The sequence below is a fragment of the Hermetia illucens genome, chromosome 5 (assembly GCF_905115235.1).
Source record: "Hermetia illucens chromosome 5, iHerIll2.2.curated.20191125, whole genome shotgun sequence".
Lineage (NCBI taxonomy): Eukaryota > Metazoa > Arthropoda > Insecta > Diptera > Stratiomyidae > Hermetia > Hermetia illucens.
Window position 1 is genome coordinate 8028593 of NC_051853.1, and position 23746 is coordinate 8052338.

A 23746-nucleotide genomic window follows, 5' to 3' on the forward strand; every position below is an offset into this window, starting at 1 on the left:
GGGTTCGCGTAGACGTGATGTCACTTTGACAGCTGTGGCTGCTTTGTTTAGTTGGCACTCGGGAGTGGAATTGGGGATTCAGTGCAAATAGTGTAGCTTTCGTCCGAGAAATTCGACTGTGGATAGTTTGCAAGAACGTGAAGTGTGTGCATTTGTCGTACAGTGATTATTCTGAATTGGTGATTTCGGTTCGTGTAAATTTCGACGTCGCACTCGAAATTGTGTAGCCTCGACCCGAGCAGAATGTGGAGCCCGACTCATATCCAGGTGACAGGTAAGAAATTATTTTTAGCATTGGCGTTATTATTATTGTTGTTTTCCTATCACGGTCGCGAGCTTAGCAAGCTTTTCACTTTTGTTGGGTTAATTAGTACAATTTGAGCTGGTTTCCAAGCGTGGAAATGCGCTGCTGAAGGTCTGTCAAGCGCCGTGAGTTGCGGGCATATTCTCACGTCTAGAAAATCGGATATTTGCTATTGATCCCAGCGGATGAGCGAGCGCTTCAGTCAAAGAGGTCAACAAAGAAGACGAATAAAAAAACTAGAGGCCTTCATTCGAATCTACTGCGCGTCGCTTATTGAGTGTTCCTCGGCCCCCGTGCCTTGGAAGCGACCAACCTTCAGTGGAAGATGCTGCAGCGTTGCTGAATCGAATTAACAATTTAGATCGGCGATCGGCAAAATATGCCAACAAAGGTGCCACCAATCGAACTAACGGGGCTCCGCCAGCGATTCTTCACGCTGGGAATGGTCAAACCTTAACGGTCTCCTATGTACGGCGTTTGCCTACCTTTCTATGATGTGTGATCGCATTCATATGATTTAGGTGATGACTTGATCAAGAGAAGCTTGAACGCCACACTTTCGTTTCGCTTGTAGTCGGTGCGCTGCGAGCACGGTTTGAGGTATTTACAACTGTGAATTCCACGGGGCTTATCAATTGTGGATTACGCCGTCTATTACTCATTGCTGCCGGCAACGCATCTTATTACAGTGGTAAATCGGTACCATGGCCTACCTGTTGGGGCGGGAGTGTTGGCATTTACCTCCGTGGGCCCTCGCAGCCCCCGCTTTCTGATATCTCGGTTCCATCCAATCCATCCCATTGTTATCGGCATTACTCATGCAATCACATATCGGGTGATTGTGCGAATGACGGAACCAGCGATGAGAATTCTGGCGATTATGCTAAGTGGATGCCAAACTAGACGAAGTGTTGAAACGAAGAAAAACGTTGCGTGCTTCGGCTGCAAACTTTTACTTAAAAAGAGTTCAATGCATTGTGGTGCAAAGTTGCGATCCTCCTGTTCGCAACGATGATCGCGGTGAGAGTACTTCCACTGGAGTTTTTTTTTTAAATATTGCGAAGTCGATAGCTCGCGTTTGTTTTCCCCTCATAAAAACGTTGATTTGCATAAAATATGTATCACTCTTTGTCTTTGCATTTCATGAAAAGATGAAAGTTATTCGGCAGCTTCAATTTCAAAATAAACTTACGGAATACCGAGAAATGGATATTCGCTGGAAGCTATTGACGTTTTATCTGAATTTTCGTGTCCTACTTAAAACAAATGCATGCTATTAGCTAGATTTTGCTATAGTGGGATCCGCAATAGAGGGCACAATTCCCCTGATTATCCTTGGATCCTACATCCTGATCAGTTATTGTATGTCCTACTAAAGCTGCAATTGTCGCCTCTCCTTAATGTGTGTTTAGCACGTTCCGTTACTACTACAATTTATTGTAATTATCTAATAGGTTTCTTGTTGTTTCCGGTGGTCAGCACAAGAAGGAAGTGGAAGTGCAACGCGCTTGCCTCGTGCTAGACCGCTAGCTGTGTCGGCGGCAGCTCAGTGCGTCGGCGAAGGTGCTCTCACCACCGGCAATGCAGTCGATGCTTCTTGCCCCCGATGCGCCACTACATCACACTGTCCCTAGCTGAAACAGCGCGCCTTCAGCGGAAAAACCCGGGACGTGGTCCCGCCAATGAGGTTACCGGGCAAAACTGACGCATTGGGGAGGGGTTTTTGGAGGTTAGGCGAAAGCTCGACAAAGAGACCCATTTGGGCCCGCCCCGAACGTCTAGTTTGAAGGAGTGCTCCCATCGCTCCAGGACTTTAAAGGGGCCCTGATATGGTGAGCAGCGGCCTTCGAGGAGTGTCCACTCTAATGAGGTCCGGCGAACACGTCTCAATGTCGTTGGGGGTCCCTGAGTAGACGCAGCATGTTACAGTGTCTTAACCCTACAAGAATTGCGACCACGACGGATCGTCACGAGTCATTAAGATGACCTTTAGTCCCCTGTGCCAACGTTCCAGCATCTCATTGCACTGCGAATGAAATGTAGCCGGCTTGTGGCGTTTGAAACCCAGGAGCTTGCTTAACTCCGAGAAAGGAGTAGACTGAAACTTGATTCCCTGGTTTGTGATGAGTACAGCTGGTATACTAAAGCGCGGGATCTATTCTCGATAGAGGGCCTTGGTCTTGTCGTAATATCAGTCAAAGGTATTGCTTCATTCCACCGGGTAAACCTGTCGATGAGGGAATATGCCTACTTTCTTTTTTACGTATTTGTTGATCTTATATTTCTGGCACGCGAGCACTGTCTGACCCAAGAGTTTACGTCCTTATTCATGGACGGCCAGAAGAATTTTCCGGCGACTAACCGGTTTGTCGTCGTGGAATATTACCTTGCGGAAATCGGTCGGAATAAATGGCCTACGTTCCTTGTCCGAGGCCTCGCAAAGTAAGTAGGGGTTTGCGTCGAAGATAGGAAACACTTTGAACTTTTATTTGGAGTTTGTCCTCAGGCTCTGAATCTCCGTATAATTGACCGGCACGGGGATTCTGATCTCCGAGATTCGTGATGAAGCGTCTTTTCCAGACACGTGTTGGATATCGGAAGTAAACTGGGTGATGAAGCTCAGTTGCTGAAGTTGGCGAGGAGCCGCTTTGCTGGGCCTTTGTTTAAGCGCTTGTAGTCCGTGGTCCGTGAACACGGTGATCGGCCTAGCATCAAAGGAGAAGCGGTATTTAATGGAGAGGTAAGCGGCGAGTAGCTCACGACGCTGTAGTTACGTTCAGCTGGATTGAGTTGCTTTGAAAAGAAGCTCGACGATTACCAGGTTTGGTTCACCCGTTGGTAGCATCGACAAACACGGCTAGGGGTGCATCTGGCCGAGGAAATGTCAGTAGAGTAGCATCAACCAGCTGTTGTTTGACAGATTCAAACCCCTGGAGGGCCTCAGTGGACCACGAAATCTCCCCGTATTCTTTCGTTTTGGGCCCAGGAAACTGTTGGAATATGGACAACAGTTGCACCATCTGTTCATCGACTTTAAAGCCGCCTATGATAGCATAGCCAGGGTAAAACTGTACACGGCCATGAGAAAATTCGGTATCCCGACGAAATTAATAAGACTGACTAGGCTGACCCTGACCAATGTGCGAGGCCAGATAAAAGCAGCAGGATCACTCTCAAGACCATTCGAAAAAAAATCCGCGCACGGTTGTTGTCAGCCAACAGAGCCTATTTCAGCTTACAAAGACTGTTCCGCTCGAAACGTCTCACCATAGGGTCAAAGCTCTTACTGTACAAGACTATGATCTTGCCAGTCCTCATGTATTCCTCGGAAACTTGGGTTTAGCAAGAAAAATTGCGAACTCTTGGCCGCGTTCGAGAGAAGAATCCTCCGAAGAATTTTTGGCCCCCTACATGAGGATGGACGATTCCGTAGTCTACACAATGACGAAATCTATGAGCGATACCATGACCGTCCGGTTGTGGATAAAATCCGGCTCAATAGGTTACGGTGGGCGGGTCACTTAATCCGTATGGATGAGGATGATCCCACCCGGAAAGTCTATAAGGGCAATATCTATGGTAGAAAAAGAAGACGAGGTAGACCCTGCCTAAGATGGAGCGATGGTGTGGGCCAGGACGCCAGACAGCTTTTAGGGATATCGAATTGGTGGACCTCGGCGCAAAACCGGGATGTCTGGAATTCCTTATTAAGGCAGGCCTAGACCGGATACCGGTTGTTGCGCCGTTGATGATGATGAAAGTAAGCGTTGAGGATCGTTTGGTGATGAGCGTCCTTGGGCAGGAAACGACGATAGAAGTTTAACATGCCCAACAACTTTCGCGAATCCTTCACCGTGGTTGGTAGGGAAAAGTTTTTGATCGCTTCAACCTTGTCTGGTTGATGACAATATTCTTCTGTAGGAATTTGCATTTTTTAACATTTAGAATGGTCCCGGCATCAAGGAGACGTTGAAAAATGCACTCGAGATGTTCCAAATGGTCAGATTTCGGAAGAAGAGGCGACCAAAACATCATTCATGTAGACGAAACAGAAGTTTAAGTTTCGTATGACAGAATGGATGAATCTCCGAAATGTCTGCGCAGCGTTGCACAAGCCAAATGTCATCCTGGTGAAATTAAAGAGTCCGAAAGTTGTGCAGATAGCCGTTTTCTGTATGTCATCCGGAGCAATAGGGATTTGGTTCGTGAACACACGGCAATGTTTGGTTTGTCAATGAACGCGCAGTCATGGATGGGTGGAATAGGGTATCGGTTTGGAATTGTCTGAGCATTCAGACGCGTGTAATCTCCGCAAAACCTCCATTCGCCGTTTGACTTAGGGCCATATGGAGTGGAAATGATTAACAGCTATTCGAAGGTCTACAAATACTCTGTTTCATGACATCATCGAACTCTTTCTTTTCAATACCTAGCTTCTGGGGTGATAGGAGACACACGTTTTGTTCTGCTGGTCTACCAATAGCCCATAGTGACACAGGAAATTTGCGCCTATATTGGGGGTTGCTAATGTCCGCTAAAATGAATTGCCACGAAACGACTCCGAGACTCACGTCCACTTTAAGTTTTGCGGTATTAACGTGTTTGGACGGGGTACGGGGAGAATCGACACGTCCGTGTCCGTGTCGACCAGATGTCTATTAGATTTTTGTTGTATTGAGGCAGGTTGGGAAGCAGGTTTCGACCGTGACTGCGATAGAGACCTCCCGAACCCAAAATACATACAGTTGCCGTAAGCTTGGAAACTGCCTCTGCAAGTGTCGTCACCATTGACTTGAGACCTCCCGAAGTGTGTCTCTAGACACTTCCGCGACGACGGGGTGCGCGTACATCTCGTGCACTTTGTCGACCGTGGCGGACAATACCTTTAGCGATCCCGAGTTCGCGTAGGCCAAGATAGCGTGGGTACTCTCCCGGAGTCACTTCAAACAGAGCGTTTTCAAAAGCTCTGAGTCGACCTTATCTTCGCTCAGCCGCCTCACTTCTCGAAGCAGTTGTAGTTACGGTCACCTAGGGTTAGCTCGTTCAGCAAGTGATTCAGCTTCGTTTCCTCACTCACTGACAACTGACGTACGAGCTGCTCGTTTAGTCGATTGTAGGAGTCGTCTTCTAATACGTTCGCAACTAACCCGATGGTCTCTCCTTTGAGGCCGATAAGTGCATGATCAAAACGCGTGGCGTCCGTTGTGATGCCTGGGGGCACCGTAAAAAGAAGGGGGACACCCCGACTCCGACCGCTGTCACAGGATCGCACCTCTCGCGATTTGTCTCCACGAGACATGTGGCGCTAGTGAGCGAAGTGAAGGCGATGCAAGCGGTGGCGTGAATCTTCGTTGGTGCACCCAATGAATTTCAGTTTTTCGTAATCACCGAATCTATAATTGAGGAGTTCGGGGCAAACTCATTTCACAGCGCGTTTTCGTCTAGTTTTCTGGCAGCCTGGATACTTAATTTACTTGGGAAGATGTGGCAATCGTGATCGTGTGCCGGCGTACCGGCACTGGATCAATTTCGGACCCAAAACTATTTTTTTGCAAGCCTCCTCGGAACCGTTATTCTTGCCTGGTTCCTCGTTGGATTGAGGTATTTTAGTGTCTTAGGCAGCGGAAACTCGCGTATGCTTCTATTTCAGAGGTGATGGAATGGCTTAAAAATTCCAACTGCGGTTGGAGCAGTTTGCATTTTTCAATGTTTAGAACCAGGCCAAGCAAGCTTTGCAAAAAGCATTCCAGATGTGCCATAATCGACTTGGTAGAGGAAGGAGAAACAAGCAGAACACCCAAGAAGACGAAACAGGTGTCTAAGTTTCGTAGTATAAAGTGAATGAATCTCTGCACCACATTGCATAGGCCAAAAACCATCCGTGTGAACTCGAAGAGTCCGAAAGTTGTGCAAATTGTTTTCTTTGGAAAATATTCGGGAGCTACAGGGAATTGTTGCACCTAGGTAAGTCTCTTTTTAGGGTTTGTTATTCCTCAAGAAAAGGTGTATTTAAGAAAACCTTACCAATATGTCTTCGTGTGAGATCTGAGGAGGCCGGGTAGTTGCATATGAAGTGCAGGGCCGTCTGTTCCTTTCTCTCACATTGGTTGCATATACCGGCAACCACTACCTCGATATTTTCCATATGGTAGTTTAAGGAGTAGTGTCCTGTTAAAAGCCCTACTAGGGTTTTCATGTCATATGTCAGATTTCAGCCTCTCGGTTGACGGCTGTATGCATCTGTCGGCCCTGAGATGAAATGTTGGATGCTGCCTGAGAAGTGCAATTAATGAAAATGGTTTGCCGTTTCTGCATGGCTTTTTGTGTACCTCCCAGCTTCGGGCTACCTTCCTCAACAAGGATCCGCTTCAGCTTTAAGGTGGCCTCAACAGAGTTGGTTTTTTCGCAAAAGCGTCTCCATGATGATCGTTTAGCCGATCTTATGCTCTTCTTTAGAGTTTTCTGCGCTTCTTTACACCGATTCCAGTCAGCGGCTGAATTATACTTCAGGGCACGATTGAGGAGCATCTTTGTTGTTCTTCGTCCTACACATCTAGCAATATATATCTGTGGTTTAGTGCCTATGATGAGTACGGATAAGTTTCCTCAATACATCCGCAAGTTCGTACCATTTAGTGTGGACACTGTCTGTTAGATGTACTGTGATGCAAACAATGCACGATTCCAGATACTTTACTGTTCGAAGCCAGCAGGAAATCATCGCCTCCTATTAAAATTGCGCAGCCGCTGTTTCGATATCATTTCAAATTGTTGAAAATGTTGATCACTTGAAGTCTAGGCTGATTGATATTCTGAGTAATATTTCATTTTCGATGGCACTTCATGCGCAATAAAGCCAGAACCAAACAACGAATGGTAGCCTTGAAACGACCCATATAGTCTCTGTTGATCATTCCGCATTAAATGCCGTCACATGTGAACGCTTGACTATGCTTACAATTGAACTCTTCTGATCTTTTCATTTAATTATCTTCTAAATGATCATGAATGTTTCATAGATTGATTGAATTCACGACGAGATTAAGTATTCTGCGATTCTCCTCGATTCGGGGCATTGTTGCCAATTAGCGAAATAAACAAAACCCACCTATGCAGAAAGCAAACGAAAAAGACCATTGTAATCTTGACACACTAAATGATAAGATATTTAGATGAATGACTAACTTGTTTCATGCCTCGGTATTTTAATGTTTTCGTTTGCTGTATGTGTTGTGGAAAATAGACTTGTGTCATTACGCGGTGCTCAGTAAAACGAAACACCTCAAGTGAAATTTTGGTTAATAGATCAAGATTTCTGCAATTTTTATGGCTCAACTGTTTCTTCATTTCAGAAATCACAATTTTATCCAGTGAGTAATATGAGCGGTGGAGTAGTGAACGTTTGGCCAACTCGTTCGAGCTGCTCGACTGCTTTTTCAACTTTCATTTGTGTAAAATTCTTAACCACCTTGGGAAGATTAGAAAAAAATGCTTGCATTGAGCGAAGAGCGCCAGTTGATGTAGTGAATATTAATCTTCTAGGAATGTGGGTACATTAAATATTCGTTGGTCATGTGCCTTATATTTCTTTCTTCTTTGACTTCCAAAGCACACAACTTTTAAATGACGTGATTTTCTTCAAGAAATTACAGCCTATTGAGAGTAAACATCTCGATATTCACTCCCAAGTTCATGACCATCATTAGATCCCATGCAAATTCCATTTACATAATTGTGAAGGGGAAGCGTATTTTGTTCACACATTTTATTTTTATTACAATGAAAATGTAAATTAACAATCGTTGAGGACATTAGGGCGGCAAATTATTCGTTCTGGTGAGTAGACTTGCTCCCACAACGCGCGACAATAGCTCCTATCGCCAAGTATGGTAAAACATTACACGGAATTTAGCCGAATAATTGAAAAATGAGTCATTGTTAGGTTTATCTCATTCTTATCAAACGTTCAAAGTTGAAAAATTTCCAGCTGATAAACATATTGAGTAGAAGTATCTAATTCATGACACTTAGTGGGACTCAAATAATGTTTTTATTTTAATTTATTTCAGTTCAACGAGCTAAAGGACTCCTGACTAAAGGAAAAAATGGCACAAACAATTGTTTTGTTACAATCGGTTTGGGAAAGGAGAAGTATCAAACCTCGATTAAGGATAAATCACCGCAAAATGTGGACTGGCACGAAGAGTGTGAACTGTACGTATGATTAATGGTTTGTTGGAATGAGCTGTGAACATGTTTTCATCACAGGAATTTATCTTTAGTTCTAGTCAGCGTAGAGTATTTGTTATTTGTATAATTATCACAAAATTAACCAAGTGGAAGTCTAACTCTGTTGACATATTTTAAGTATTTTTAAAAGTAAGATGTATTGGCTATCGTTTCTATTTAAACATTTCCATTTTACAAGAGAGGCGAAACAGGGGAAGAGACATCGCGAACGGTTGAGCGAGTCAACAGGCCAGCAATCCCCTAAGAGAAAAAAGGGCTCAACTCCCAAAAAAAGTGGAGTAAATGAGGAGGACTGCCCAAGGTGCTGAGGAATCTTATGTAGCCGCAATTTCGGGGAGACGGTGCGAGCCCCCTAAAGAGGATGTGGAAGCCTGGAGAAAGGTGGCTCCTTGGAAAAAGAGAGATAGGAGGAGAATACGACCGGAGGTTATAATTATCTTCAAGCGTGGCGAAGGGTCATATGCTGACATTCTCAAGATAGTGAAGGCAGATCTCGACCTCACCACTTTGGGAGATAATGTTAGCCGCATTAGACGGTCTCAGAAAGGAGACCTTATGTTAGAGCTCAAGAAGTCCAAGGATATAACGGCGGATAAATTCTTGAGTCAAATCGGAAAGTCCTTGGTACAGAAATCGCAAAACCAGGGCTAGCAGACCGGAGATGTCTATAGTTTGCAACGATACAGATGAGGTCATCGCGAAGGGGAGGTTCGTGAGGCTTTGAAAAAAGAGTTCGAACTCACTGAACTTCAAGAGCGGTAAAGACGCTACGAAAAGCCTACGGTGGGACACAAACCGCCATCATCAGTCTACCAGTGGATGCAGCACTCTAAACTATTGGCAGTAGGGAGAAGCTGGGCAATGTGTCGCAGGTATCGTGGCGAATGTTGGGGCCTCGTACACTTTTCGGGGAAGGGGTCTGAGGTCTATAGTGAACCTGATATACGAGAGTACCGCTTTAGCCAATAGAGTCGCTTGGCATGTTAGTGAGGACTACTCACCGAGACCATCAGGCAATCTGCATGGAAATCAAGGGGAAATCAAGCTCGAAAAAGAGTTCTCGCAGAATGCCGGTTGGTATGTTCGGCTGGACAGCGAAAGCTTTTGAGGAGGACATGTTTTCCACGGCGCTCAAACCCGACATATCCCTGAATGGTATGGCTAGAGAAAAAGCCACCCAATTGGTGACGGAAGCATGCACCGCTATTATGCCCAGAAGGCGATTACTTCCCAGTAGGCAACCCAACTACTGGCGGAACAACGAAATCGCAAGTTTGCGAGCCGCATGTTTCCGGTCTTTGCCAGGGGCTCAGGGGCTCAGGGGAAAGCCCGGTAGCGTCAGAGACAACTGCCTGGTCGCCTAAAAGAAGCTATTCGGAGGAGCAAAAAGAAGTGTCTCGAACAGCTGTGTGACAATGCCGACATAAACTCTTGGGGCGGGCTTAAAGAGTGGTAAGGAAAAGGCTGCGGAGATGACCCCAGGTAACCTGTCTGCGCCCCCTGAAACAGATGTTACCACTGTGCCCCCTCATCACGAAAATAGGGGAAGGCAAACGGTTGTCCAACTAAATGAAGGCATAATGCCTCCAGTAACTGTAGAGAAGCTGCGAAAAATATGTGGTAGGATCGGTGACAACAAGGCCCACGGTTTGGATGGCATCCCCAACCGAGCTTTGAAACTGGCAGTGAAGACTAGGTACGATTTTTCGCTAACATTTTCGAGGCATGCCTAAAAGAAGGAGTATTTCCTGTACAGCGGAAAAAGCAAAAGTTGGTATTGCTTCCGAATCCTGGCGAAACCCAGCATCGTATCGTCCCATCTGCCTGTTGGATACAATGGGAAAAATGATGGAGAGAGTCATCTAAAACAGACTCCTAACTATCGTCGAAGCCAGCAAACGGTTTGTCGCCAGTTTGGTTTCCGATGGGCCCCCAATTAAGTTGTTTTTATTTTTGTACGGACTTTTCAAGCTACCCTCGTCGTCGACCCTCATCTCTCAATTCCTATGTAGTTATCAGACACAATTTATCTGAGATCGATGAGAAGGACCTGCTTACTGGTCCTGGTATCTTCGTCGATGCTTTGTGTAGCCGTTCAAAGAGGGCTTACTTAGTCCCTTGGTAGGTCATCCTATCAGGTCTAATCTCTGACGCAACTTCTCTACGTTTAATAGCCTCGAAATTGTCTCCTCGGCTATCATCTTAATCCTTACGAAAAAACGAAAACCAGTTTCCTTTTACTTTCCTGAAACTCATTTATTAGTTGGCAAATATCGATATTTCGGCGACTACTTGTCGCCTTCTTCAGTAGATTTGGATCATCATCTAAACTGAAGAAGGCACAACTTTATTCAAACGCTCTGAATGGAAATTTTGTTATTAATTTTTACTCTCAACGCTTGGGCTTTTGCGTCATCGGGAAAACGAATGGTCATTTGGCTGTTCCCGTCACCCATGGTCTCAAAAACTTCGCCAAAACATTTTTTTCTATCCGTGGGTTTTTCTAGCTCCTTTGACATCTCGGGTAAGACCCTAAGTCTACAAAAATTCATAACCAAGCATTGAGGAAGGTTTGGATTTTTTATTTATAATATTTATGAGTTTAGTGAGACATAAGGCGACAGATTTTTTGCACATTCCTATAAGGTCTACAAATAAGTTCTGTCGGTTTTCACAATAGATGGCGTAGCTTGTTTTTTATTCCATTGATCCACATTTCCAAACATTCATCGGAAAGCTACTGTCAATAGGCACAAACGTCAGTATAAATTATTTAATTGAAGTGTAAACAATAATACTTTTTTCATCAACGAAAATGGCCAACTTTGTACCAAATAATGTGTTTTTGCGGGGAGTTCTACTTCATTATTTTAATATGAAGAAAAAAGCAACCGAAAATCATCGCATTTTGGTGGAAGTTTATGGTGATCATGCTCTATCTGAACGAACGTGTCAGAGGTGGTTTGGACGGTTTAAAAGTGGCAATTTTGACTTGGAACCCGAAGAGCGTGCCGGACGGCCAACAATTTTTGAAGATGAAGAATTAGAAGCATTGCTCGACCAAGACCCATCGCAAACGGAAGAAGAACCTGGAAAAACACTTGGAGTCACTCAGCAAGCCATTTCCAACCGTTTAAAAGCAACGGGAATGATCCGAAAGGTCGGAAATTGGGTTCCGTATGAACTGAAGCCAAGAGACGTTGAATGCCGTTTTTTCACGTGCGAACATCTGCTCCAACGACAAGAAAGTAAGGGTTTTCTGCATCGAATAGTTACTGGCGATGAAAAGTGGATCCATTACGATAATCCCAAGCGTCGGGCAATGTGGGGATACCCCGGCCATGCCTCATCATCGACGGCCAAAGCGAATATTCATGGTGAGAAGATCATGCTGTGTATATGGTGGGACCAGCTGGGTGTGGTATACTATGAGCTGCTAAAACCGAACGAAACGGTCACGGGCAAACTCTACCGACGTCAAATGATGCGTTTGAGCCGCGAACTCAAGACAAAACGGCCGCAATACCAGCAAAGGCATGATAAAGTTATTTTGCAACATGACAATGCTCGTCCACATGTTGCACAGCTCGTTAAAACATATCTAGAAACGTTGAAATGGGAAGTCCTACCCCACCCGCTGTACTCTCCAGACATTGCTCCTTCTGATTACCATTTGTTCCGGTCGATGCAGCATGGCTTGGCTGACCAGCACTTCTCCAATTACGAGGAACTCAAAAAATGGCTCGATGAGTGGATAGCGGCCAAGCAGGCCAATTTTTGGCGCGATGGTATCTATGAATTGTCTGAAAGATGGAAGAAAGTTGTGGCTAGCGATGGGCAATACTTTGAACAATGAATGTAGAACCAATTTTTCACAATAAAGCTTCAAATTTAAAGAAAAAACCGACAGAACTTATTTGTAGGCCTTATACATTCCAAATATTTTCAAATAAAAGATTGGCCATTGAATATACTGCACACTAAACAATATCAAATTTTTGTTCGTTTCCAGGACCATTCCCGATCGTGGAAATAGAGCTGAACTGGTGCTCACTTGTTTGCATCGTAACAACTTGGGAATTGATGAGTTCCTGGGTCAAGTTACGCTTCCACTGAATGAAATGGATGTTTATGACCGTCCACGATCAAAATGGTTTAAGTTGGAAAGCAAACCAGGAAAAGAAAAGAAAGATAAAGATCGGGGAGAGCTGGAAGTTCGAATACAATTTGTAGTGAAATCTGGTTCGTTAACGGATTTGAGCAAAAAAGAGAAACACAAGTCTTCGATTGGTCAATTGGCATCCTCGGTGGGCGGTAGCCTCTTAAGTATAGGAACAATAGAGAAGCGTAAAGGTCTAAAGAAATTTGCAAAATCACTTGGATCGAAAATGCATATCAGCGGAAAATCAAAAAAAGATAAGGACATAGATGCACAGTCATACACTAGTAGTCAAGCTAGTATCGGGACACCTAACAGCCATGAAGGACTTAGAAGATTTGGTCAAACAGTGGGAGATGCCGATCCAGGAGTTATCAGCGAGGATGAAGATGAATTCGTCTTCGATAATCTATCGCATAAGAGCTCAGGGAGCTCGTTAAATATCCGTGGTTCAACAGGAAATCAACACTCACAGTCTTCCCCAGTGCCTCAATATTCATCGCCGAAAGAAGATGTTAATTTACGATCCAAAACCCTTCCGCCATTGAAACCTCCTCGTACTCCAAACGACTCACCAAAAGTGGATGAATGGGAAGCAAAATTATATGGAAAGCATTTAGATATAAGTAGCAGCGATTCATTGAAACGACGATCATGGGAAAATTCGCGAGTACCTTTGGTAACAAAAGAAGAAGTTACGGAAAATGGAGTGGAACACAAGGAGGACGTGAAGCAGCAGCAACAACCACAGAAGTCGATTGAAACACTTGCAGTACCTACTCAAAAGAGTTCTATTAAGTCGGCTCCATCATCACCGCAGCTTAGTAATATTTGTGAAACAGCTGAACTCGAGGACGAAGCAATGAAACCAAAACCATTGCCACGCAGTCAAACTTCGACATCGTTGGTGGATAAAGAGGAGCTAGTTGCGAAAGAGTCTGAGAAGCATCACAATGAAAAGACTGAAAAGAAACGTTTTAGAGAGAAATTGAAATATTTCAGACGAGGTATGTTTTTTTAAGGGAGCTTACACCACTTCTCATCAATTTCGTACAAATGACCACCAATTTTTATTCCAGAGAAACCTGACAGTCTGGAAGAATCAAGTCCTCCAAAACATGTAGGCGAAAGAATCATTATAGGACATGAGAATAATTTCATGAAACCGAAAGTTCAACAACCTGAAATTTCGCCCGCAATAATTAAAAAATATGAAGGAAAATCACGTGAGGTAAGAAAACGTATTTGAAATCGAAAGCTTTATGTTGATGGTCGCATTAAAATTGGAAAATTATCAATTTTTTTATAGAAAATATTTTTTATTAGTTTTTGTATGAATTAAATACGTTGAATGATTTTTTTTCTAGGATCTGATGTTACTCGCAAATAGTTTAGAAGGTGATGTGTCAATTCAAAAGGCGAGAGTAAAGGAGCTTGAGGATTACCTGGATAATCTGCTTTTGCGGGTGATGGAGACACATCCGAAGATTCTACAGAATCCATATACTCGAACTTCATCCACTAAGAGGTATTTTTTTTGTTTAAATCAATCAAGGGGACTTCAAACACAGCATTAAATTTATCCACTTTTTATGGGATTATTCTGACTACAGAATCTTGTATAGATGGAAGTATTAGCGATGCTGTGGGTTGCTCACATAAATTGCAACTCAATTAGAAGAAGGCTAGGAGTTTGCCTAACTCCGAGAACAGGGTAGACTCGAATTGCATTGCCTGGTCAGTAATGTCTTCGGCTGGAACTCCAAAGCGCGGGATTTATTCCCGACAAAGGGAAAGCGGAAATGTCGGCCAGAGATGATGTTTTAGGCCACCGCGTAAAGCTATCGATGATTGTGAGGTATTACTTGAAGTCATGCGAATCTCGCAAGGGACAAATAATGTCGAAACGAATCGTGTGAAAACGAGGGAATCAGCCTACTTTTTTCTGTACGTGCTTGGTGACTTTACACTTGTGGCACGCGAAAAGACTCCCGGAATATATGGCCTAGGTCTCGTTTCAGAGGTTTCGCAGAGTACTTCGGTAGTTGAGCCAAATGGGGGAAACTCCCGAAATTTGTATTTGGAGTTGCCGCTGAGGCTCTAAAGCACTGCGTCATCCTTCTGTGCCTCGGCGATTGCCGAAAAATCGCCCGTGTCAGGGATTTTAACCTCTGATACGCGTGACAAAGCATCTGCAACTACATTATTCTTGGCGGTCACCTGTTGAATATCCAAAGTAAACTGGTTTATCAAGTTTAGGTGTCGGAGTTGGCGAGGGGACTTTTGCTTTTGCTTAAGAGCGAAGGTAAGAGGCTTGTGGTCCGTAAACACTGCGAACGGCTTGCCTTCTAGAGTATCGGAAGGATTTTATTACCATGTATGCGGTTAATATCGATCGTAGGTGCTGTATTTCTGTTGAACTGTATTCAATTTCTTAGAAAAGAAGCACAACGACTGCCAGCTTTGGTTTACTTTTTGGTGAAGGGCAGCACCTACCGCATCTGCATCTGATGTGTGACTACGCAATCACTAGCTAAGAGATTGTGCACAAAATCGTGGATGAGTGGTGTGGGATTGCGGTCTGGAACAGTCTGAGAATTCAGACGTCTGTAACCACCACATGGTCTTCATTCGCCGTAGAAGTTTGGGACAATGTGTAGTGGTCAGTGGTGTTTGATGGTCTGCAAATACCCTGCTATAAAAGTGTGTCGAATCCTTTTTCAGCAACAGCGAGCTTCGGGGTGTGGTAATGGGCGCACCTTGGAGAAGATATGAGAGCCAGTAGTGCGGATGTGGTGCTGTACATCATGCTTAGTTGGCTGCAAGAGATTACTTCCGGTAGTTATGTTGCTGTATTTTTGAAGATGTGTGTGAATGCGAGGGTCGACCACTTCTTCAAAAATGATTGAAAGACTGACAGTAGAGCAGGTGGCAAGTTTTCCTGAAGACCTGAGCGAAGTTGCGGGATTTATAAGAGACTTATTCTGTAGATCTACTAGCAATCCATAGTGGCCTAGAAAGTTTGCGCCTAATGTGGAACTACTGATATCCGTTACACCAAACTGCCATGAGAACGTTCGTCGAAGTCCTAGACTTACGTCGACCTGCCTGTAGCCGTGAGTGTGAATGGTTGAGGAATTTGCCGCCGCTAGTTTAAGTTGTTGCTGAAGAAGCACTTGCATGGGCTGGTACACTTCTTTGTTCTGTTGGCAAAGATGCGGTGATATCAGCAAATTGCAGGACTCGTTGAGGTCCCCGACGCGCGACCACTCGATTGCCCTTTCCGGGACTTATCTCCCGAACGCGAAAGCTCCCACTGTATCCGCTAGCTTAGAAACCACCGTCTGCTGAAGCTCGGAAGTTTGACGAGTGTCTCTCGCGCCACGGGACGCGCATACACCTCGTGGATTTTACTCACGGAGTTTGCCAACACCTCCAAATATCCGGAGTCCGCACAAGTTAAGATGGCTTGGGTATTCTCCGGGAGCCGCTGCAATCACAGCGATTTCAGAAGCTCAATCCCCACCCTATCTCCATCCATTTTACGCAGCAGTTGGCTAGGGAAGCGGCCGCCTAAGGTGAGTTCCGTTAGTGAGTGATTCAGCTTTGCTGACTCATTTACTGTCAGTCGATTTATGAGGGTGGCCAATCATTTCGACTAGGAACACTCCTCTAGAACGTCGGCGACGAGTCCAATCGACTCCTCGTCCAAGCGGACGAGCGCGCATTGCCCTCTAGTTGTCGGGCCTTGGAGCCTCCGGGTTACGTCGCCAAAACAGTGGCACTCGTACCGGCACTACGGCCAAGAGGGTGCGGACGCGCCGGAAACGTTTGCCGCGCTGTTATCAAATCTTCTTCTTTCTTTTTCTTCAGCCTTTGTCCCGTTCACAAGCGATATCTGGGAAAGTATACGGATTACTTGCAACAAAAACGAAGAGTCGTCCAAGCCCCTCAGCGAGCGAAAAACGCAAAAACTGTCGTTATTTTCGGTCAACCTGCTCCCAGGGCAGAGGTGAGGCAGCGTCTGATGAGTTGTCTCTGCCCTAGACGAAACCGTCAGTCAACTTTTTCTTTTTTTTTTTTGGGAAAACTTGGGGTTTAACCCAAAAAAAAAGGAGTCCGTGGACTACAAAAGAGGAAGTAAGCTGGTTTCTAAGTATCATAGTTTGGTCCGTCACCAATTGGGTGCGGACTCAGGGCTCCCAGCAACCTCAGCAAAAACTTAATCACGAAAGAAGCGGAACTCATCCCCGGAGCGGAACAACTCGAACCCCAATGCTAACTACAGACGAAATCACAAGTACCAGCGAAGTGCCAGAAGCGACAGCCTTCTCAATTTTGCCTCTCTTTTTCTCTCTTTTAAAAAAAAAACTTGTGGCCTCTCTTGCGGTTTAACGTTTTTTACTTTTATAAAAAGAATAAAAATTTAACTAATCGAATAATAAGAATAAAAGTAAATATAAAATCTGCTACTCGACTGCGGGATTCGGCGGAATGAGCGCAATTTGATATCGTGATTTTGAATTGTTTAATATTCTCCCGAAATTCCAGGTTCAGACGGTTTTCCCTGGGAATGTTGGCTATTACACGAGCACTGTCGATGCTGTTGATGGTTGATGATAGGCTGGCAGGCTGAAAACTTTTTGTTCTCTAAGGTTGACAGAGATTTTGAGTAGGCTCGTACGTTGATGGGATCGATTCTGAGCTTGCATAGACTGGGGTTGGGTCAACATGCGGTCGAGAAGCGCGCTGCTCCGCCGGCCTAGTGTGCTGATAACAGTGCAGAGGACAGAGGGAAGAATTCCCAGGCGAAAGACCAACAATCCAAAGAATAGCCAACATGAAAGTCTCGTAGGCGGTAGAAGGGTAAAGTTTTCAAACTGAAGGGGCTGGTGTTTGGAGTGGAGGTGAATATTGAGTTCATAGTCCTTTTTTTTCGACTTTTTCGTTATTCAGTGAATACCTCGTGATCACGTGAAATGCGATAAATTTTTGTCTTCTCAGGCATTTTTGTTTTAATTCCGTGGGTAGGAAATTTTCGATTTACCTGCGAACTTCTGGCATTTTTCCTATGATGATGCCGAAGCTTAGAAGATGCCCTTTGATGCTATAAAGCTATAGCACAGCCTTGGCGAGGAGGAAGGAAGTTAGGGGTTGGAATGGGGAGGGGGTTGAGCATGAAGGAAGTGACGATGCACTGCTTGCCTAAACATCTGTATGTTGTAGTCAGACGGGAGGCCAGAAGATGGTAGTCTGTTCCATATTTGTATATTTCGAGATAAGAAGTATTCGTGATATTTCACGGTGTGACTAGCACTGTCCCGAGTATGGGGATGGGAGCGGTTACTTAGCCGGGTGTTATGTTTAGGAGAGGCTCTACAACGACCGTTATAATAAATGCAGTGATCCGAACTCTCTAAGGGTGTCGCTACGGAGACTATGTACTTTTTAGGATGTGATGACATGGTTTATCAGGGATTCTTGTTGGACAACCCACTAGTTGTCGTAAGTTATGAGACTCTCACAGAAGCTTGACATGTCTTGCCACCAGGTTCGTGGTAGCTGAATACCAGAGCCACTGTACGTTATGCACGTTGAATTCGGGGTGGCAATGACGATTTCAGACAGGGGGAATTGTTTGGTGGAATTATTAATGTTAGAAGAGAGTGTGTCAAAGAAATGTACAGCATCGGCATCAGAGAGAGGAATATGAAGTACTTCGAGAGATTAATTCTAATCCAGGCGTAGGTGAACTCCGGATTAGCGGAATTTAGATTAGGGACAATGGAGAAGAGCACATCATTACGAAAATAAATAGCAACCCTCCACTGGAGAGAGAAAAGAGACATTGAGTGGTAACCAGGGGCGTGGGACTGGTTAATGTCAGCGTATGAGCTGACCTTAGTTTCACTTAATGCAAAAATAGCTGGTTTACGGGCTGTCAAGTGCACATATACCGAGAAAAAGTTCTCCCGCGACTGTTTCAAAAGTTGACACAGGAAACCTGCGTCAAAATTCTATTAGAAAATAAATTGAAATAGAAATAGACTACAATAACAAATGCACAGAACGATTGTAACGTACATATAATGGTTATGTGGCGTATCCAATTTGAGCAAAGGGCATAGATAAGCCAATTACATTGGCACTGTACTGAAACTAATTTAGTGTAATAGAAACTAGATTAAGTTTCGCAGAGATGAAGAGCGATTCCGGCGCGCGTCCGCTCCATTCGACAACACAACTCAACTCAATTACAACCACCGCCAAAGTTATGATGGTCTGAAATCCTATCACGTTTGAGGTATCTTTGGATAACGCATTGATTACCCCAATGTGATACAATTGAATCCATTACTGACGGAATAAAATCTTGTGAATTTCTTTCATTCTTTTATTCCATAGGGTTCGATAGGGTTGTATAAATGCACTCAGGGTCTAATATCTATTTGCTGAACTATTAACTGTCTGCACTTATAGCCTGATCTCATTTTTGTTTTTCATAAGATAATTAGATTTAATATAAGGTCTACAAATAAGTTCTGTCGGTTTTCACAATAGATGGCGTAGCTTGTTTTTTATTATATTGATACACATTTCCAAACATTCATCGGAAAGTTACTGTCAATAGGCACAAACGTCAGTATAAATTATTTAATTGAAGTGTAAACAACAATACTGTTTTCATCAACGAAAATGGCCAATTTTGTAGCAAATAATGTGTTTTTGCGGGGAGTTCTACTTCATTATTTCAATATGAAGAAAAAAGCAATCGAAAGTCATCGCATTTTGGTGGAAGTTTATGGTGACCATGCTCTATCTGAACGAACGTGTCAGAGGTGGTTTGGACGGTTTAAAAGTGGCAACTTTGACTTGGAAGACGAAGAGCGCGTCGGACGGCCAACAATTTTTGAAGATGAAGAATTAGAGGCATTGCTCGACGAAGATCCATCGCAAACGGAAGAAGAACTTGGAAAAACACTTGAAGTCACTCACCAAGCCATTTCCAACCATTTAAAAGCAACGGGAATGATCCGAGAGGTCGGAAATTGGGTTCCGTATGAACTGAAGCCAAGAGACGTCGAACGCCGTTTTTTTTCACGTGCGAACATCTGCTCCAACGGCAAGAAAGGAAGGGTTTTCTGCATCGAATAGTTACTGGCGATGAAAAGTGGATCCATTACGATAATCCCAAGCGTTGGGGAACGTGGGGATACCCCGGCCATGCCTCATCATCGATGGCCAAAGCGAATATTCATGGTGAGAATATCATGCTGTGTATATGGTGGGACCAGTTGGGTGTGGTATATATGAGCTGCTAAAACCGAACGAAATGGTCACGGGCAAACTGTAACGACGTCAAATGATGCGTTTGAGCCGCGAATTCAAGAAAAAAACGGCCGCAATGCCAGCAAAGGCATGATAAAGTTATTTTGCAACATGACAATGTTCGTCCACATGTTGCACAGCTCGTTAAAACATATCTAGAAACGTTGAAATGGGAAGTCCTACCCCACCCGCCGGTACTCTACAGACATTGCTCCTTCTGATTACTATTTGCTCCGATCGATGCAGCATGGCCTGGCTGACCAGCACTTCTCCAATTACGACGAACTCAAAAAATGGCTCGATGAGTGGATAGCGGCCAAGCCGGCCAATTTTTGGCGCGATGGTATCTATGAATTGCCTGAAAGATTGAAGAAAGTTGTGACTAGCGATGGGCAATACTTTGAACAATGAATGTATAACCAATTTTTCACAATAAAGCTTCAAATTTAACAAAAAAACCGACAGAACTTATTTATTATACTAACTATGAAAACAACATTTTATCGGCAAAATTCTTTATTATTCATCAACATAATCTCCATCAAGGGTTATACAATCATTCCAACGCTTCTCTAACTTTTCAATGCCATGTTTGTAGAACGATTTGTCTTTTGACTCAAAATGAGCCTCAGTAGCAGCGATCACCTCCTCATTTGAGCCAAATCTTTTTCCCTGGAGCATCTTTTTGAGATCCGAAAAGAGCCAGCAGTCGTTGGAGCCAGATCCGGCGAGTACGGAGGATGAGAAAGCAGTTGGAAGCCTAATTCGTTGAATTTGGTCATTGTTTTGATTGACTTGTGGCACGGTGTGTTGTCTTGATGAAAGATGACTTTCTTCTTCTTCATGTGTGGGCGTTTTTTCGCTATTTCGGCCTTGAAACGATCCAATAACACCATGTAGTAGTCGCTATTGATGGTTTTTCGTTTTTCGAGGTAGTCAATGAAAATTATACCATTCGCATCCCAGAATACGGACGCCATCACTTTGCCGGCCGACTGTTGTGTTTTCGGATGCTTCCGGCGGCTTTTACCGGTCGTACGCCATTCAGCTGACTGCCGACTTGACTCCGGAGTGAAATGGTGAATCCATGTTTCGCCCACTGTCACATATCGACGCAAAAAATCCAGTTTATTGCGAGTAAACAGTGGCAAACAGTTCTCCGAATCATTGATACGTTGTTGCTTTTGTTCCATTGTGAGCAAACGCGGCAGCCATTTGGAAAAAACCTTTTTCATAGCCAATTTTTGGTGCTAAATAGTAAATGCACTACCAGTTGATATGTTCACCATCTTAGCTATCTCGCGCACTTTCATTTTGCGGTCACCCATCACGATTTTCAATACTTGCTTGGTGTTTTCGGGAGTTACTCCCTCATTTGGCCGACCCGAACTTTCTGCATCATTTGTATCAGTACGACCGCGTTTCACGTTGAAAACCACCGACAAATGGTTGTTTTCGACGGAGTAGAGTCCGGATAACGTTTCTCAAGCCATTGCTGAGCTTGGACAGTGTTTTTTCCCCATTAGAAAACAATGTTTTATCAACACACGAAACTCGTTTTGGTCCATTTTTTCACGATTGCAAAGGTAGCGTCAGTTTAACCACTGTAGCTTTCTTGGTTATGTTTCGAATTACATCAAATTTTGACACATCTTATCTGAAGGTTGGTACTTCTGAACCTTGGTATATAAATGGCATTATTAGCGCCATTTCTACGCTAGTCCCGGGACTTATTGAATGATGTGTTAGCACTGGTCGTATGATGGTTTTGTATACGCGGAGCTTTGTATTTCTGTGGACATGCTTCGATTTTATTATGGGAAGAACCGAGAAGAAAGTCTTATTCGCTAGCTGTATCCATTGCTGAATTTATGAGTCTTATTGGCGTCCTTTGACAGGCTGCTACCCAGATATATAGTGCTGTTTACGACTTCGATGTTGAGGTCCCCTACGTTGATTTTTACATTCTCCATTATGACGCATATTTATTTACAGCAATTTATATGATTGATAATATGCCCAATAAATTAATAAATATTCTCTTCTTTTCTAGTGGATAGACATTATATCCTAAGGAGCGCGATCACATTTTAAATTTCCAATTGGATACACTGTTGCCTTGTTATCAGCGCTGTTCCAACCATGTTGCCTTATTTATTCAAAAAATGATGTAATGTTGAAAATGTTAAAATGCCTAGAACTTTACATTAAATTCTAATTTGAATTGTTATAAATTTCAATATATCTCACGATATAAGTAAAAATCACATAAAATCTGTTGCATTTGTTAAGAGAATATTAAGCAACTTACATTTTTCCCTATTTTCTTACTTTTTATCTCACATTTTGACTACTTACTACAAAAAAGACAAAGAGGAGACTTAACTATAACGCAATACATATTAGAATTCTCAAAGTGAATTTCTACTTAAACATTACACAATATATCTATATCTACATTTATAGGACGGTTTGTTCTCAACTCAACCTGTTTTTGTACATTATGATTTATGTTATTTTCTTATTTTTTATTTTTAAATCTGCTAACACAATGCATTTAGTTTTTAAGACAAAGAGAAGGAAACAATCTAGAAAATATCTCATTTTTATTAAAAATTAATAAAACCTTTTAACAAAAAACCAAATACATGAAAACTTCAGCAAAGACATATTTATAATAGTAAAAACAAAGAACAAACTAAGAAAGTATAACTGGACTTTATGAAGAGAGTGTAAAGATTGATGGCTTATGTGGGGTCAGAATTTTAAGGGGTTGTTCTTTTTTATTGAAAGTAATTATTATGATTTATTATATTTTTTCTGGATTGAAAAGAAGAATATATGTACTGTTAGGTTTTATGTAATATAAATAAAAGTTATTTATTGTAAACTACCATATTTCTTTCACTTCAGTGTTCGGTTGGAATTTTTTTAATTGCGCGGATTGAGTTGCAATCATACGTGGTTCATGTGTAGGGTAGGTAGGTAGGTATCAGTGGCCGCTCCGAGGAGCCCAATTAGCGCTTTGATGCGCCGTTTTGATGCCACAAACTCCTAAGACCGTGACTGTTGTTATAGGAACAGGGAAGCAGAGTCCAGCTGGCTCGGATCTTCAGAGCCAGCCCGTAGCATTCACGAAGGAAAGCAGCTCTCCGACCCTGCAGCTAGAAATCTCACTAAGGTCCCCAAAGAATGATTTACCCAGTGTCCGCAGCCTGACTCGAGCCAGAGCCGGGCAATCGCAGAGAAAGTGCATGAGGGTTTCCCTTCCTTCTCCGCAGCTTCGGCAATGCGAGTTGTAGGGTAAGCCGAGCCTAGCGGCATGGTCCCCTATGGGCCAGTGCCCCGTGCAGACCGCTGTAATCTTGAATGCATTTGCACGCGTCTGGCACAGGAGCTCTCGTGATCGGGCTATGTTGTGAGCGGGCCAAATTCTCCTTGATTTGGCACAGCTTGTAAGCCTTCGCCATCTCAGGCCCGCGGCTGCTAGGTAGTGCGAGTAGACTCGGCCCCCGACAGCCGCCAGCGGAACACCGACTGTATTCCCCGAGGGACTGCCAAGAGCAGAACCTTGCCTGGCCAATCCGTCAGCCCGCTCATTCCCCTCTATGTTCCTATGCCCGGGAACCCAGAGGAGAGTGATCTTGAGCGTGCCGCCCAGATGGTTGAGCGTGCCTCTGCACTGCCCCACCAACCGAGAAGAT

At 43.8% G+C, this 23746-nt stretch overlaps 2 protein-coding genes across 3 annotated transcripts; both read left to right on the forward strand.

Annotated features, from left to right (window-relative positions):
* Window positions 1-4: 4 nt before the first annotated feature.
* Window positions 5-22936, forward strand: LOC119656934 (rab11 family-interacting protein 1). Its single transcript, XM_038063632.1, has 6 exons — window positions 5-274; window positions 8374-8518; window positions 12567-13720; window positions 13793-13944; window positions 14081-14241; window positions 22096-22936. Exons 1-6 carry the CDS (start codon window positions 244-246, stop codon window positions 22100-22102), a joined length of 1650 nt encoding a protein of 549 aa, XP_037919560.1. The 5' UTR covers window positions 5-243; the 3' UTR covers window positions 22103-22936.
* Window positions 7543-8282, forward strand: LOC119656935. 2 transcript variants are annotated; one of them, XM_038063633.1, is made up of 2 exons: window positions 7543-7850; window positions 7948-8282. In XM_038063633.1, exons 1-2 carry the CDS (start codon window positions 7684-7686, stop codon window positions 8093-8095), a joined length of 315 nt encoding a protein of 104 aa, XP_037919561.1. In that variant the 5' UTR covers window positions 7543-7683; the 3' UTR covers window positions 8096-8282. The 2 variants fall into 2 exon arrangements, with proteins under 2 accessions (XP_037919561.1, XP_037919562.1); XM_038063634.1 differs by having other exon boundaries at window positions 7957-8282.
* Window positions 22937-23746: the final 810 nt, after the last annotated feature.

Excerpts from the sequence above, each read along its gene's own strand:
- LOC119656934 (XM_038063632.1), top strand. The coding sequence starts at position 244 with ATGTGGAGCCCGACTCATATCCAGGTGACAG. Across the intron at positions 275-8,373 it reads GACTCATATCCAGGTGACAG|TTCAACGAGCTAAAGGACTC; the intron begins GTAAGAAATTAT and ends AATTTATTTCAG. Across the intron at positions 13,945-14,080 it reads ATGAAGGAAAATCACGTGAG|GATCTGATGTTACTCGCAAA; the intron begins GTAAGAAAACGT and ends TTTTTTTTCTAG.
- LOC119656935 (XM_038063633.1), top strand. The coding sequence starts at position 7,684 with ATGAGCGGTGGAGTAGTGAACGTTTGGCCAACTCGTTCGAGCTGCTCG. Across the intron at positions 7,851-7,947 it reads AATATTAATCTTCTAGGAAT|AAATTACAGCCTATTGAGAG; the intron begins GTGGGTACATTA and ends ATTTTCTTCAAG.